The 18,001-nt window shown below is 36.4% G+C and overlaps 1 protein-coding gene across 1 annotated transcript in view; it reads right to left on the bottom strand.

The window, feature by feature from the left end:
* Window positions 1-18,001, bottom strand: part of THSD7B (thrombospondin type 1 domain containing 7B) — a 1,079,744-nt gene that overhangs the window by 34,521 nt on the left and 1,027,222 nt on the right. The window contains 1 exon segment of the mRNA XM_021009415.2: window positions 14,893-15,010. Within this exon segment, the coding sequence (XP_020865074.1) occupies window positions 14,893-15,010 (118 nt within the window).

Raw genomic sequence — 18,001 nt, 5'->3', positions numbered from 1 at the left:
GAACAGATAAGGGAGGTTGGGGTATTTCAATAGGTGTTTTTTACCAGACAAGAGAACAATGCAACAGAAATGTGGATCTTCATAACTTTTGGATTTCTCTATTCAGAGTTGTCAGTCTCAATACAGTAACAACTTTGCTTCTTAAGATCTAAACAAAAGATGCTGAAAGATGGGAATGCAAAGTTAATCATGTGATTAGTATCTTACCTGTGTTATCTATGTGCCTCCAAACAACAGAAAGTCCCTCTAGAGGATGGATTAATTAACCAGAATGAATCTTAACTTCTGATCTGGATTTGACTCAATGTTCCATGAAAACAGAATAATAATGAGTCAGATCTTCTTAGGTACCTTTGTCCATCCTTTAGAACTTTAATGCTAAATGAGAGTCATTAATTCAGAAGATTCAGACCAATTCATGACTACTGGGGATCATAAGACCACAGATTTAGCACTTCAGAGGGCCTTGAGTCCAAACCCCTCATTTTGTAGAGGTACAACTTGAGGAATAGACACTTGCCCAGAGTCATATAATTTGTGAGTTTGTGAGGTAGCATGTGAACTCAGGTCTTCCAGACTCCAAGTCTGATACCCTCTCCACTATACCATGATGCCTCTGGTACTCTCTCCAGGTATTTGGACAGGATCCTGCTATGCACACATAACATCCCAACACCTGGAAGAATATTGAAAATTCATTCAAATCTCTGGGTAGGGTGACATAATCATTTGGATACGTGGAAATATCTGGTTATTTAGAGAAAACATCACAGATATGTGGAAAAGAAAATGGTGGTAGTTGAGTAAATGAAACATGCTCTGTGTGAACAGAGTGAAGCTGGCTGCTCTGTATCCTAAGGGGCTTCTATTATAATCCCTCCCTCCCAACCTTAATGCATAATAAATTATGCACAAAATAAAATAAAGAAAAAATCCACAGTAATAAACTCCAAACACCCATTGGGTAGCAAAGAAAGTTGTATGGTTATAGTATCCAAGATTAAGAGCTGGAAGGGACTGTAAGAGACCATCCTGTCCAACCTCCTCATTTTACAAATGATGAAACTGAGGCCAAACATGGTTAAGTAACTTTCCCAAGATCACATAAAACCAGAACTTGAACCCAGACACTCCATTAGAGCCTAATGTAAGGATGTGTCTGGCCTCTGGAGGTGCCTTATGATAAGGCCATTGCTGGAGAGTATGTGTCATTGCTTTGTAGTTTGTGGTGACCATCAGGACTACCCTTAGATAGAATGTGAACTAGATCTTGCCGTTAGTGTGTCTCTCAAACAAAAGGGAGGGATACTGGTAAGATAATGACCATAATAGGCACCCAGCAAATGTTTGTAGACTGAATGAATAAATGATTGAATGATAAATGAATGCCGATATTTTCAAGCAGTGGGAGACCGAAGTTGGAAAGACGTTTTTGGACAGAGCTGCCCTCCTTGTATCCTTCTTTCCCACAAATTGCACCACATTGGTGACCATCTATCTCACTTATATGATGACTGCAGTTATTAGCACATTTTTAAAAACACAATTATCTGAATGTGTTTCTCTATAATTTCATGCACAATTATGCTTTGCATTAGTAATCGTTATTTATAATCATCTTTCTCTGTATTTATCTCATGTCTATCTAAATACTTAATGTCCAAAATATTAAAAATCATGTGCAGTCTATTTATCTTCATATGAGAAATTTCAGTAATTCTGCTCAATTCACGCCAGGCATTTTGCTGGGCAGTGGGGATACAAAGTTTTTGTTGTCGTCACTATTGTTATTGGTTTTTTTGGGGGGAGGTTGTCTGTTTTTAATTAAAATTACCTTTCCCCAAGGAGCTTACATTCTACTGGAGAAAAATAACATGTACACACATAGGTAAATTCAACTCATTCCAAATAATTGCAGTACTGGGGCAGGAGGTTCGGGAAAGTGCCTTCAGTTGCAGGGGGATCAGGAAAAACTGCATGTCAGAGGTGGTATGTGAGATGAACACTGAATAGAGCCCTGAATGAGGATTCCAAGGGACACAGATGAAAAGGGAGAACATTCCAAAGCCTGTTCAAATGTACGGAGGCAAGAAACAGAATATTATATATAGAGAATACCAGGTGAGCCAATTTGACTGGAATATAGATATTTTGGAGCCAGATTGTAAAGGTTTACCCTTGAGGGAACCACTGAAGCTTTTCAAATAGGGCAGTAATATGGTCAGATCTGTTTTAAGAATAAATAAGTCCTATCCAACTCTCTGTGACCTCATTTGGTGTTTTCTTGGCAAAGATACTGGAGTGTTTTGCCATTTGCTTCTGCAGATGAAGAACTGAGGCAAACAGGGTTAAATAACTTGCTCAGGTCACACAGCTAGAGTGTCTGATACCAGATTTGAACTCAGGTCCTCCTGATTCCAGAATCTACTGTGCCACCTTGCTTCCCAAGAGTCAGGTACAACAAACAAAACTAGGCTCATAAATAGGTAGCTATGTGGGAAATAATTTAGAAAACCAACAGTACTTTGAAGGAAAAAGTTTAAAGCAAAGGTGGGGTGGGGAATTGTGTTGCTCTTTGAAGCAATCATATATTTAGTGCAAACACAAATATGCAATAATTCAAACACAAAACCCATAGCTTATGGAGCAACAACTAAAAGGTATATTAACAGTCTCATTTGAGGGTCATATTCTATTGGAGGGTGGAGGAGCTCCAGTTCAATGGTCCCCGGTACCTCACCCTCTGTCCCATAGTCCTTTATCCTGTGCCAAACATCTTATTCCCCTTAATCTAGCTACTGATGAAAACAACTTCATCTGAGACATTAGAAAGTTGGTCACACATTGTCCCTTCAGTTATTGCCATGTCTCTGTCACTAAGCCAAGCCCCAAAAGATACAATAAGGGATACTGACAGAGCCTTTTATCAAGGAGATAAGAAGCAAGACATCATGAAGTCTTCCTGCTTCTCCAGAAGCAAAGGCTAGAGGGTAAAAACAGATAACTAGTAGGTCACAGAGCTAGTTGTCTGTGAAAAGCAAGATTTGTGATGGCTGATGGGGGGCAGGAAAAATGGATTTTCTTGAGACACCAAGCATTGTTACATAATTATTAGAACATCCCTCTCCTTCAGAATTATAACTAGGCTTTGTCCAGATGCTTAAGTTAGAGTTCCCTTACAGCATTTTATTTTCCTCAAGGACATAGAAACAATAGAGTTTAGTACCTAATTAGCGAAAATAATTACTGAAATAGGAAGCTAACAGTGAACTTTCCCCTTTGTGAGGCTTGCCTCAGACAGAGAAATTCCTAGTTACCACTCTGCCCACCACACCTGGGAGAAACCATAGCCAGGGTAGATGAGGACAAGGGTCAGGTGTTGTTGTTGATTAATTTCAGTACTATCCAAGTCTCTGTGACCTCCTTTGGGGTTTTCTTGGCAAAGATAATAGAGTATTTTGCCATTTGCTTCTGCAGATGAAGAACTGAGGCAAACAGGGTTAAATAACTTGCTCAACTTACACAGCTAGAGTAAGTGTCTGATGCCAGATTTGAACTCAGGTCCTCCTGATTCCATCATCTACTGTGCCACCTTGCTTCCCAAGAGTCAGGTACAACAAAAAAACTAGGCTCATAAATAGGTACAATCATCAGTTACATCCATGGAATGCTTGGAGGAGCTCCAGTCAAAGTCTTTTCACCCTCAGGTCCCCCCAAAATGTCTACACTGACACAATGTCTAAAATATCCATTTTTTAATTCCTTGAATTATGGTTTTAAGGCCCCTGCTAAAATGTTAACTTTATCTGGAAAGGGGTTCTCATTAAACTATTATTAGCTATTAATCTTTTCATCTTAATTAATTTTCTCACCAAAATACAACATACAAAGCTCCTTCCTTTTTTTTTGAGTGGGGATAAAGAAATATCTATAGCATGGAATTCTCACTATAAAATCACTTTTTATATTGGGTGATGGTGGTCAAGTTTGAGCCTCAAGCATTTTGAAAAGAGATTTTAGAATGGAGACACATATATTAACATGACAAATTTTGTTTCTTTCAACTACTTTGTCCATTGTTGGCCCTGACAATTAGTCTATAGCATAGTATAGGGAAAATATATAAATCTGAATGCTGAGCTAAAAGCAACAAGTACAAATATCTTTACAATTAAATTCATTCACTACCATTTATAGTTTTCTCCCATTCCCCAACAGAAGCAACTTTTATTTTTTCTGTGTGGTAAGAAATAAGCTTGTGGCTATGTTCTTGATCCCCTGGGCACCCAAACTGGAAGTGAAGATGTAACCAAGGATGGGGATATGAAAGAAGAGGCTTTTCTTTGAACTCTCCATTTTTTCCCTTGTGTAGGGTTGGACTATTTCTAAATATACAAACAAGCAAGCAAGCAAATAAATAAATGAATGAATGAATGAATGAATGAATGAAAAAATGAATAAGAATGTATGTATATATGTATGTGTGTGTGTGTGTGTATATATATATATATATATATATATATATATATATATATCTCCATATAAACATATCACTTTGATTGGCAACTATGGCCATCCAGTTGGAAATCTGGATTGAATAAGCGCACAAAACATCCTCTAGACTAGAGTCTAGAGAAACAGTTAAGAGATAGAGACAAAGATGGGTCTTTATTTCTCTCTTCTCAAGAATTCACATTGCTCACATTGCTCACATAGTTTTCAAATAAAATAATGAAAGATATTCTTTGGAAATTCAGATTTAACTAAGGCCAACAAAACGCAATGATGCAAAGATGAGTTGGCTATGATGTAGTTGGTATTTCTTTATTTCCTCCACTCTGATCCTCCCTTCTTCACCACTTGGGAGAAACCTTGCTAACCTACACAAGCATCAAAATAATGCAACAAATCTACAGTGCTAAAGAATAACACAAATGTTTGAGATGAAGTAAGAAACAATATATTATTATACTCCAGGACAGTAACACGGAAGAGTCAGCTATGGAATTCTCCAGTTAAAAAGGAAAATAGATCCCATATTGGTAGACAAAGACAAAATAAAACAATATAAACAAACAAACAAACAAAACAGAGCATGACATACCCAGTACTGGCAGACACAAAACAAGACAGGTCACATGGGACTAGCAAAGACATCCTCTGACTGTATTCAGCACTAGTCAGAACCTTCTCAGAGTACTACAATATTTTTTTTTTTGGAATAACAACTACAGAGGGATATAGGGAACTTAGAAAATTTTAATGAAAAATACTCCAAAATTGCTCTAAAAGTTTTCAAATATGTCTTATTGGGAAAGGTCAGAGGAACTATAGTTATTCACCCTGGAGAAAAGACAGGCAAAGTGAAACAAATTACAAGTGGTGTCTGCCTCCTATGGTCATAACAATACTTTCAGTTCAAAATATTCAGATACCACTCATCTTTATGGTGACATGATTGCTGGCTTTCTGCCAAGAGGCTAATTGGTGTGACAAAAATTTGTGGAAAAAATGGTTTTAGAATACTTTGTCTCTGAAACATGTAAGTATAATGATGATTTCGTACTTAGTTCCTCTCATTGATGATGTGAGTGTTCATACAGTCACAGATCACAAAGCTGTGATGGCTTAGGGCAAAACTCAAATATGTGGCCAGTGGGCCACAAGCAGCTCACAACACTAGTGAGTTTCACCTACACCAGGTTAAAATGTAAATGGGGAAATACTCAACAAAATAAATAAGAATACAATAAAACATAGATAATGCTATACTTTAAAATTAAGTTAATGTGTCACCTATACCAGATTAAAATATAATTGGAAAGATTTAACAAAACAAAAACACAGTAAAATATAGATAATATTACATTTTAAAACTAAGGCAATATATGGCCCACAAGGATCCTTATATATAGTTTAGTGGCCCTCATTTCTATTTCAGTTTGACAACACTGGCTTATGAGACAAACTTTGTGAACTGCTATAGCCCAAGACATTCACCCCCTGCTCTCAGCTTCCTGGGGATGTGCCTTTCTGAACTTTTCTAGGTTTAACCCTGGGTGGCAGTCATGGAGGATGACAAGACCCATACTGGAAGGCTTTCTTACTCTGTGGGACCTACCAGAATGTGCGTTTTAAATATTAAAGGTCACTTACATGCCACAATGCAGCCTTGTGAATTTTAATAAGATTCTTTTATGTTATAGAAAAGGTGGGGAAGGGGAAGATCAGTAAAGGAACATAGACCCTGCTTTATAGAGATACAAAGGTGATAATAGATTGTAAGAAGAAGGAAAATTTTACATTTACATTTGTTCTCAACACAGAAAAATAGTATTCAGATTCAGATTGGGATGGAACAAGAATGATTAACTGGGAAATGAAACCCAACATGAGTGAGATGTTAAGAGAGTATCCAGTTACCCTCAATTTGCCTGTTATGGATGAAATATATCACAGTTTATAGACAGAATTGATAGATGGGACTGGTGAACCTTTGTCAGTAATCTTTAAAAAATGATAGAGAATGGGTAAGATATTACTAACGGTAAATTTGTAAATGTTTTCCTGATCATCAAAAAATCCATCCGTATAGGATGGATTCTTCAAACTATAAGCTTGTGAGCTTGACTTTGATGACTAGCAAAATTCTAGCATGTATTATGAAAATGGTGGGGGTTTTTCAGTATCCTGTGAAGAGAGATATAATTACTCAGAAGCAATATGAATTCCAAATAATATTCTAAACTAATTTAATTTTAATTATTTTTACACTGTTGCTGTATTCTTAAATCAGAGAAATGCTATGGAAATAGTTATTTGGGTTTTGACAAGGTATTTGACAGTTTCATATGATGCTCTTATAGATAGATATGGACTCAATCATTACATATATAGTTAGGTGGGTTCACATGGTCCAGTGGGCAGAAGTCAGGAAGCTAGGGATTCCAATTTCACCTTAGATATGTCCTAGCTATTTAATCCTGATCAAGTGCCTTGATTTCACTGAGTTTCTAGTTCCTCATCTTCCCATATCATTTAATAGTCTCCTGTCAAATAAGAGTATTAATAATCGCTATTATTGTAAGGATGGTCTATTTTAAGTGTTTAATAAGTCTTGGAGTGCCATAAAATGTAAGGTTTATTTGTATTATAATTAAAGAGTGTTAATTAATGGATTGCTATCAACCTGGAGGGATGTCTTTAGAATTATGCTACAGAGCTGTGCCTTTGACCTCATTCTTTTAGAAAGTTTTAGCACTGTCTTGGCTGTCATATCTATCATATTTGCAGAGGATACAAAATTGGAAGTGTTGTATTGAATAACAGAATAAAAATCTAAAGAGAAATGTTGTTGAAACAAAAAAAAAGATATTTAAGATGTATAAGTGTAAAGCCTTGAATTTATAAGTGTAAAGCCCTGAATTTATGTTTTAAAAAAATCAACAGCATAAATATAGGATGAGGGACATGTAGCCACAAAGACATTTGTGAGTTAAAAACCTAGGGCTTTGGAATTCAAACTCAATATAAGGAAATAATGTAATGAGACAGTTAAAAAAACTAATTTGCTCTTAGGCTTTATTCAAAGAAGTATAATGTCTAGAATGAGAGAAGTGACTGGCTTGCTATAGGCTCTCCAGGTTGGATCATATTTAGAGTGTTGTGTAAAATTACGTATGCTACATTTCAGAAAGGACACTGACAGACTTGTATTCTTCCAAAAGAAGAAGGGAACCAAAATGATAAAGGCATTCGGAATAATGACATATGAAAATTGATTGAATGCAGTCCTCAAGTTTAGAATAAGAATGGTCCAAAATTTTTTTGAACGAGAAATAGTGACTATTTTGAATTACCATATTCCCATTGATCCATCCCTCTCAACTGTAAAGGGCTCCCTTTCAGACCTTTATGCTAGTTTATTAGCAGCTTCACTTGTCAGGAAACTCTGTTCACTCTTCTCCAGACATCCACATTCTTATTATTCTGTATATTAATAACATACATGCAATCCATTTGAAATATTTCATAGTGCTTAAAATTCATTTTTCTTAAGCAGATATTGGGTGTCCTAATCTTAGCAGCTAAGGCAATTTTACTGAAATATGATTGAACAAAGGTGGAGTTGGGCCAGGAGAATCATTTATGAGTTGCTCTGTCCTTCTCTCTTTTTCTCTTTCTGTCTTTTTCTGAATAGTGGGAAATAGCATTTCCTAGAGTAAGAGAACTCAGCATTTTGCACAGATATGAAAATAAGTCCTGAACCAGTATCTAAAAGAAATCAGTATCATGTCTGTTTAGGTTTTCATGAATGTTTAACAAAATATTGAGGGTTTTTTTTTCCCTGTTACTCCTTTTATCCTTTCTACTGATCAGCTCACCAAGATGAGATTTAGTATTTTCTTCTATTATAACCTCACACCTGTGCAAGGAGCACTGGACCTAGCATCAAAAGACTTTGGTTCAAGTTAGAATTTAGTCACTTCTAGGTGTATGGTCATAGGAAAGTCAGCCTCTAAGACCTTGTTTTCATCATCTGCAAAGTAAAAATGGAATTTTTCAGGGTTACTGTCAAATTAGATAATGTATATAAAATTTTACATAAATGTAAATTATTGTTATTACTCCTTTTTTCACTTTTGGAGTTGAGTTAAGAAAGAATGACTTCCCTAGGAAATTAGAAAGATAAGTAAGAGCATTCCTCCCCTCCCTTTGGATATGCTCAGTCAATTTTGTCACTTCCTTTATATATGCTCAATCAGCAATGTACTGTATGCATTCTGTCCTTGGAACTGTTGTCCTACTGCAGTTTTGACAGACAAAATCACAACGTCATCCTGGAAAGTAAAAATCAGATGTGTACTTGTACCAAATGGCGATACTGTTCAATGCTCCATGGCTACAACTTATTCCGTAAACATCAAGAATAACCCCTGTAATAATCCATCATGGAAAGCAAATTAAAGTTCTATGGCCAGAGAAATCATCAGCAAACTTGATGCTGTTCCCTTTATATTTCAGCTAAAACTAGAACCATAAATTCAGAGTCTGTTAACTTTAATATCTATAGAGACATTCTTACATTACCGGCTAACCTATTTTCAAAGATCTTAATTGTCAAAATAGATCATAAGCTCATAAATTTAGGACAGATGGATAGCAAAAGTAAATACATCCTAATCACACTAGCATACCAACTATTCCTTCTAGTAACAAGTTCTTGCATTTGGTATTCTAAGATGGCATTTATTTACTTGCTGCTATGTTTATCTAATCTCTGGTGAGTGCAAGGGATATCAGAAATGAACTCAGTAATTTAGTAGTACCCCCTCTAGTTTCTCTCAAAAATGTTAAAAGATCTCAAAGACGGCCTTTAACACAATAGGTGGAAAAGCTATGTGAGATCCCACACAAAAATGCAGAAGGGGGAGAAGCCATAGATGGGTGGTAATCTGTACTGATGGAGGAAATAGCCACATTGACAAGATCATAGTAGCCATCGATTCCAACCCATTGTTGTTGTTCAGTCATGTCCAACTGTACCCGACCCAATGGACTTGGTCCATCAGGTTTTCTTGGCAAAGATACTGGAGTAGTTTGCCATTTACTTCTCCAGTATGTCCCTAGCTTACTGAGGTAAATAGAGATTAAGTGACTTACCCAGGGTCACACAGCTAGCAAGTGTCTGATGCTGGATTTGAACTTAGATCTTCCTGACTCCAGACCTGGAACTCTATTCCCTGTACCACCTGGTTGCTTAATTCAATCTATACACTAAAGGAATCCCAACTATAACATAATAAATAGTTATCTAAGGACAAGGAAGTCACTACCTCCCAAGGCAGCATATTTCACTCAAGGAGAGCAGCAGTTTTATGAAGTTTTTTCACACTATCAAACCCAAGTTTGCCACTTTGCAACTTATATCTTTTGCATCTGGTTCTGCTTTCTGGGAAATACATCAAGGAAATTTGGAGGCTTCTGGAAGTTTCCAGGACATAATAATAGTTTGCCAGAGTATCTGACCAGTTGTTGGTAATGTTTGACCAAAAGTTCCACCTAACTTTCTATAGATAAAAGATAAAATAAGACTGGAATTTTTCTGGTTTGCTCTTGAAATAGAAAGTAGTTACAAAGTATTGATATCTTAGGCAAATGTAAATCATACTCTTTTTATGTGGGGAAATTACACGCGACATTATCACTGTTATCGTTGGCTAGAAGAAGCCATCTGGGACACCCTGAAGGAATGTTGCATTTTATACCATGTATAATATTACCATACAACTTTCAAAGTTGAATTCAAATAATAAAGCAGGAAAAAAAATCATGGTTTGGAATGAATAACATTCTTAGAGTGTTATCGGTTAAATAATAATTATGAATTATTCATGTTATGCTAAATTTAGGGAGTTCTTCATTTCACTGAACTGATGAAAATTCAACAGACAAAGAACACGACTAATCCAAATATTAAGCTCTTCTGTTACATGCTTTGATCTTTGAAATCCATCTGAGAAGATCCCAGAGTGGGAGCTTAGAATCAGTTCTCTCTCTAACCTGAAATAAATTGGATTCTAACAGTTTTGACCTTGAAATCTTTAAGACAATTAGAAAGTATGTGCTAGGCATTAGGTGTACATTAGCAACACAGTCAAGATGCTTGGAAAATAACATAGCTGCCTACTTCAATTTTTTTCTAGATCAATGGAGTTTTGTTGGTTTGATGTGAAAGTCTGAACTCTTGGGGAAAGCTATCTGGCATCTGACATGTCAAGGTTTGCCTACCTGCCTATCGATTTCATAAATTGAGGCAACTTTGGATTTTTGTTGTGAGTAAAGAAGCCACTTGATAGTCCCAGGTGTCAAGGGGTGACTCTGTTTAATTTGCTAGAGTATCTTTCCTAATTTGTTGTGACAAAGTACATGGTTTGCTCTTATCTTTCCCCCAGCCCAGTGGGCTCAGATGAAAACATTGTAAATATTTTCTTTTAAGAGACAAGTTCTATGTAGTAGTTTTCTTTCCACTATTATGAAGTTAGTCTCTGCTTTAAGAAACAAAGGTTAATCTGAATGGTGCAAATTTTCTTACCATTGCTTCTGTACGTTTATAGATTTCTGAGCCTATTTTTGGGTGCCTATTAAGACACAATTTAAATAAGCTATTCTCTTTGTTTGGGAAACATCACTAAATTATGCTATGCCATAAGGGTAAAAATTAGAAACTTAATCATGGTAAAAATAAGGGAGATAATTGTTTAGGCCCCCTGAGGATTTAGGACAGAGTCAGGGATGAATGCTATTTTGGGGGGAGGTGAGGAAGGAAAAGAGGTTCAAGCTGCTCATCAGTGCTTAGTGTAAGGAAGGTATCTAGTAAATGCCATTTTGAAATAGACATGTATTTTTTAATGGTCTGGTTTAGAAAATCCCATGGCACACAGCTGTGCCATTGTTCTTTAAACCCTAGCTCCATGGACAGGTCACTGATAGTGTACTTGATTGTCCATGTTTGTTATAGTTATGCAGTATCAACCTGGCAGCGCCCCCAAGGATCTATGCTTGGTCCTATGCTGTTTAATATATCTATCAAATGTCTTGACTAAAGGTATAAATGACATGCTATAAAATTTATTTATGAAACAAAAGGAGGATAGATACATGACATCCTAGACAACAACAAAAGGGTACAAAAAGACTGTAACAAGTTAAGCCACTGGGCTTAACCTAATTAAGTGAAATTTGATAGGGACAAATTTAAAGTGTTAGAACTGGGTTCAATAAATCAACTTCACAAATTTGTATAAAAAAATCTAGGGGTCTTAGTGAACTACAAGATTAAAGTATAAAATATCTAAGGTGATCTTGAGCTGCATTAAGCCATACTGTCCAGTAATAAAAAAGGTGATAGTTCTTTTATACTCTGCCGTAATTGGATCACATCCCAAGTGTGATGTTCAGTGCTAAACGAAACAATTCAAGGAGATTGATAAACTAGGGAATGTTCAGAGGAGGGCAACAAGAAAGGTAAGAGCTTTAAGTTCATGTCAAATGAAAAGTGCTTAAATAACTCAATCCAAAGAAGACTAAGGGGAGATGAGATATGTGTTCAAGGATTTGAAGGTTTATCATATGGAAAAGGGATGAGATTTGTTAAGTTTGTCTCTAGAAGGGAGATATGGCAGCAATCAGTTGAAAAAGCAAAGAGGCACATTTAGGCTTGATGTTAGGAAAGACTTCTTCATGATTGGATTTACATAGTGATAGAATGGATTGTCTCAAGAGGATCCCCTTTCCATTCTAAAAATTCTATTCTACACTCAAACGAAAAATTCAGACTTTCTGGGATTAGGAGAGTGAAAGAAATATCACAATTATAGGATATATTTAAAAACATTAACATATATACTATAGTTAAAAATATTAGTTACTTTCAAGAAAAGGTATTAATATTATTAATGACTAACAAAGTATTGCCAAGTCTTGCTTTAATGCTCATGTGTTATTTAACATTCTATTTCTATGTAAGTCCATTCGAGGTCCCTCTGATTGTTAAGTGCTCCACTCCACTAAAACATTTCTATTTACTCTGTATGTATTTTGTATTTACTTATCTATATCACATATTGTATCTTCCCAGCAGAAGGTAAAGTTATTTAGAGCAAGGATTTTTAAAAAAATTTTAAAAATCTAAATGCCTAGTCTGGTGATTTACATATTTGAAGTGCTTAATAAATGTTTACTGAATTAAATTGACTGAACAGTCTGTATCACTTCAAATTGGTACTTTTTTTGCAAATAAATAGAACTATGGTGCTTTTCAATATTCTGATGAGACAAATAGGCTAAATTTGCCATCCTCCATGCCCTCTGACCCCATCTAATGCCAGTCTTGTTTACACTATAAATTTGTTTACTAAATCTGTTTTTTAAAACAAAACAATGAATGTGAAAATATATTTCAACCAGAATACCAGTTGACGAGAAGATTTAGAGTCATTGATGTAGAGCTGTAAGGATCCTAAGCAGACCTTCGATCCAACTGAAACTGAGATTCCTAGAAGGATAAGTGACTTACCCAAGGTCAACGACAGACATAGAATTAAAAGTCATCTAAATACAACTTCAGCTCTCTTTCCAATGCATGCCACAATATGATGTTTCATCGTCATAAATGCAGAATTACTGTGGCACAGACATAGGGTATATGTCTATAATGTCTTTGCCCTGAATTCCAAGCCTGGAATGTTCTCACTCCTCATCCATCTACCTCTTAGAAACCTTGGCTTCTTTCAAGACTCAGCTGAAAATCTACTGTCTACAAAAGGCCTTCTCTGAGCTCTATGTTGCAAATGACTTTCCATCTAAGGTTACTTTGCATCTCACTTTGTATGTATCTTTTACATTTCCACTTACATACATGTTATAAGGACAAGGATTTTCTTTTACTTTGTTATCTCCAGAGAGTAATAGAGTACCTATCATGTGGTAAGAGTTAAATAAATGCTTACTGATAAGTGATTTATTGGGGCAGCAAGGTGGTGCAGTAGATAGAGTATAGGACCTTGAGTCAGGAATACTCATCTTTCTGAGATCAAATCTGGCCTCAAACACCTAGCTGGGTGATCCTGGGCAAGTCATTGAACCTTGCTTACCTCAGTTTCCTCATCTGTAAAATGAGCTGGAGAAGGAAATGGCAAACCACTCCAGTATCTTTGCCAAGAAAACCCCAAATGAGGTCATGGAGAGTCAGACACAACTGAAATTGACTGAACAATGACATATTGAATTAAATCAATTAGAAAAAAATATTTATTAATTATTTCCTAGATAGTAGGCAAAGAAGATTTTTTTTTAATGGCATTGTCTCAGCTTCAAGGTGATTATATTCTACTGGGGCTAGGGCTGGTGAACATGACATGTGCACTGGTAAGTATAATAAAAGATAGAATTGGACAAGGGAAAGGAGAGATCCAGATAAAGTCCCCTAAGAAAATAAGAGGAGGAATAAAACACTTTTAGCTTAGTGTGTCTATATTGACAGTAGATAAGGCTGGCAAACAGAGATAATGTGTAGTCTTTTCTTTTTGAAAGACCAATTGTTTATAGCCCTAAAAATCCTATAACTTGCTGTGTCCTTCTGTTATGGATTGGCAGTGTAGTATAAATAAGAATATAGGCCCTTGGTCAAAAGGGTCTACTGAACCTTTGATAATAGCAGGATACATAGATCTTTAACTTTTTTGCAATATATGAGGGCACTTAGCTGACAGTGAAGGACAACAAAGGCTTCTGGCAGAAATTGTCTCTCTTGCTCTGACAACTGCATATTCAATCTTGTTGTCTGGATTTCCCCATGCAAGCCAGAGATCCCACAATAATGAATCCCCTCTTGACTCCTAGAAGCAAGTAATCTACATGTATGAAGCATGGGAACCAAAGTCTCTAAGGGTTCTGAAGCTTGTTGAACTAGCAGATTTTTTGACAACGGGGGTCTCAGGAATGTAGCCTTCCACACTGACTTCCACCTTGATCTGCTGGGATTCTTTTCAGCCTCTAGGCCTTCTATTAAATTATAAACTGCATGAGCTAAATGACTTCTCTTTATATTTTCCCCAGTGCCTAGCACAGTGCTCTGCTCTGCTAGTAGTTTGTGCTTAATACATGGTTTTTGACTTAAATTGATTCTAGGTCCCAAAAAATACAGGATATTTGAGCTGCAAGATATGCCTAATGCTTTAATGTACTGATTTTTGGGTTTTCAAAGACTAGTGGGTTGTTTAATGAGTTATCTTCTAATTTGCCTCAGCAGAGTGTCATCTTTACTTTTAAAGAAGCCATTCAATAGGTCCTTAGGAGGCTTAGGCATTGACTGGGGGTAGATATAAATACCTCCATGGCCACAGGTATGTGAGCATTCAGTCCAAGTGGTCCATTCTGAGAGCTGACAGTTCACTGCACACTCCACTAGGCATCGGAGGCTCATTTTCATAGGTCTTTCCAAGTTTTGCTGCAAATAGAAATGAAAGAAATGCATCACCAGTTACTTGGTTACTGTCCCATTCCCACGTTGATCCTCATTGATATTATTATGAGACTGAACATTTACTAGCCAACCAGCATGTTAGGGACACATAAAACCTAGGGCAGGATAAATTTCTGTGTACAGTAAGAAGTTTGATCAATTATCACAACAAATTTTTTTTCAAAAATTGTCCATTGATTCTTCAGTTAAAAGAAAAGTACAAAGAAATGGAAAGGGTGAGTTAAGGGAGAACATAATTTTAAGGTGGATAGAAGAAACAATGATATGAAATAAAGTGAGGAAGAATAAATAATCTATGGGGTCATGGTCAAGTAACTTAACCTCTCTGGGCCTCAGTTTACTGATTAATAAAAGGAAAGTTTGGACTCAATGACTTCTAAGGTCCCTTCCAGCTCCATGTCTAATATTCTATAATCCGATGATTCAAGAATATTCTCTACAGTTACAAAGATCAGTTTTAGATACACACAGCACTAAAAAATGCTATGATGGCAGATTTCAGGATTTGAGCTGGTGAAACCAGAAGGAGGAAAAAACAGTAATACATGTGGCCTATAGGACTGTCAGCCAGGGAGGAAGCAGGCATCTATGTGACCTGGGGATTCCTTAGCTAGTGAGGAGCACAGAGGAAAACACACTGAATTAATATAACCTGAGCTCCAGGCAAGGATTGTTAGCTTAAACAAAAGGTGATTCAAGATGATTTTTAAAAAATCACAAAATACCTAAAGAATACCTTAACGAAGTATACGAAGCAACTTTTTTCCATCACTTTGGAAAGCATTGGCTTTCTCTTAGGTATATCATCTAATTAAAAGGATCATGGGAAGTTATCCACAGGGGGAGAAAAAAACATCAATGTGAAACTGATAAGATATAGGTTTGAAGCATCTCTGAATGGAGCATCCAGATTAGATGATCAAACCTGCTAATGGAAAAGGGGGAAAGGGCCTTAAGGAGAAGACTGATCAACAAAGTAGATGCCATTCAACTTTGAAAAAGTTTTAAAAATTATGATTCATTGTTTAAAACTCCCCCTACCAATACAGATGGGCAACTATTCCGCAACTTATGATCTTAAACAGTTCTCTGGTGTCACAGAGATTTTAAAAGACTTAGCCAGAATCTCATAGCCTGTATGTGCTTGAAGACTTGAACCCACATCTGCCTAACTATGAGACTTGTTATCAATTCTGTACCACCTCTCATTAGAATATCATTAGTATCCAATAAGTCTTCAATGTTGATCAAGTCATGAGCTAACAACAACAAAAAAAAAATAGGTCTATATTAAAGCTATATTTCTAGCCAAGCAGGAACATTGGAAACTATTACAAAAGTGGGATTGAGAGGAGGTTTATCTTGCCCTGCCATAATCTGTTTATCATATGACATTAGCCCCTTCTAGAGAAGAACCCTCAAAAAGAATATTAACATGTAGAGGATAATCTTAGCCCAGTAGAAAATCCCTGCTGTAGGCCACGCCTTTCACTTGAAAGATCCTCTGGTATTTATTCATTCTTGCAGAAGAGGGGGAAGGTTTCTAAACTTGTGTGTGTTTGTGTGATGTATGTCTGTGAGTATACATGCATTTGTATGTGTGTGTATATATGTGCATTGTGTTCCTACTTACCAGTGATGGGATCACACACAGAATCACAGCATTTTAGAGTTAGGAGGAAACTTAGTAGTGTAACACAACGTCTGAACCATGCCCAAAGGGGAATTTCCAAGCAATATGCTGGACAAGTGGTAATCCCTTCTTTGGTTAAGGCTCTCCAGTGGAGATCCAGCATCTCTTGAAGTTTCTCATTGCACTTCTGGATCTTTCTAATTGTTAGGCATTATGTTTTTTAGTTTTTATGACATCAATCCTAAATTTTCCCTTTTACAACTTCCGTGGCTGTTTCTGTTACTGCTCTCTGGAGATAAAAAAAAGTGACTAATCTCTGTACCATATGGAAGTTCTTCAAATACTTGAAGGCAATTATTATGTTTCCCATCGAGTTTTCTCTTCTCCATGCCAAACACCTCATTTCCTTCAATTGATACCGATAATTTGATCAGTTATATACAAAATTGACTAAAGTGCTTCTATTCATTTAATATGGACTGACAAACCTAAATATGCATTTAGAAAGTTAAGGTTATAAAAAAGCTTGCCATTCTTGTGAAAAGGTGTCTAGATACTTATCAAGACTTTCACAACACTCCCCAAAATTGTCTTTTATTTCTTCTCCTATATTTTCCATTTCTAATCAGAAAAGCTGAGGATTATTCCATTATAATGGTTTTTCCATGGGCCTTCTTATTCTGCTTCCTATCTTTGTGTCAATCTAGTTCATTCCCTTCTTCCAGGCTTGTCTCTGTCATTCTCACCCTTTCACTTATTTTCATTATTTTCCTATCTCCTGTCTCATTTCTTACTGCCTATTAATATGCCCATATCTCCCCTATATTGAAAAAAATCTCACTTGATCTTTCATCTCCCTCCAACTATCAACCTATATTTTTTCTTCCCTTTGGAGGTAAACTCTTTGAAAAATCTGTCTATAACAGGTGCCTCAATTTTCTTTCCTCTCACTCTCTTCTCAATCCCTTACAGTCTTGCTTTTGACTTTATCATTGCACTGAAACTATTCTCACCAATTACTGATGATGTCTTAGTTCTCAAATCCAATTCTCTTTTCTCAATTTTTATTGTCTCTGACCTCTCTGCAGCTTTTGACACTACTGATCACTCTCTCCTCCTTGATACTCTCTTTTCTCTAGGTTTTGGGGCCATTATTTTATCCTGATTCTCCTCCTACCTCTCTGACTGCTGATCCTCTGTTTCCTTGGCTGGATCCTCTTCTAGGTCATGCCCTTTAACCACAAGTGTCCCTCAGGGTTCTGTCCTGGGCCTCTCTTCTCTTCTCCTTCTATAAGGCTTTAGTTGGTGATCTGATCAACTCC

The sequence above is a fragment of the Phascolarctos cinereus genome, unplaced genomic scaffold (genome assembly GCF_003287225.1).
Source record: "Phascolarctos cinereus isolate Bilbo 61053 unplaced genomic scaffold, phaCin_HiC Scaffold_726;HRSCAF=1367, whole genome shotgun sequence".
Classification (NCBI taxonomy): domain Eukaryota; kingdom Metazoa; phylum Chordata; class Mammalia; order Diprotodontia; family Phascolarctidae; genus Phascolarctos; species Phascolarctos cinereus.
Note: the sequence above shows the minus strand (reverse complement) of the source record. Positions and strands in the feature narration are given on the sequence as shown.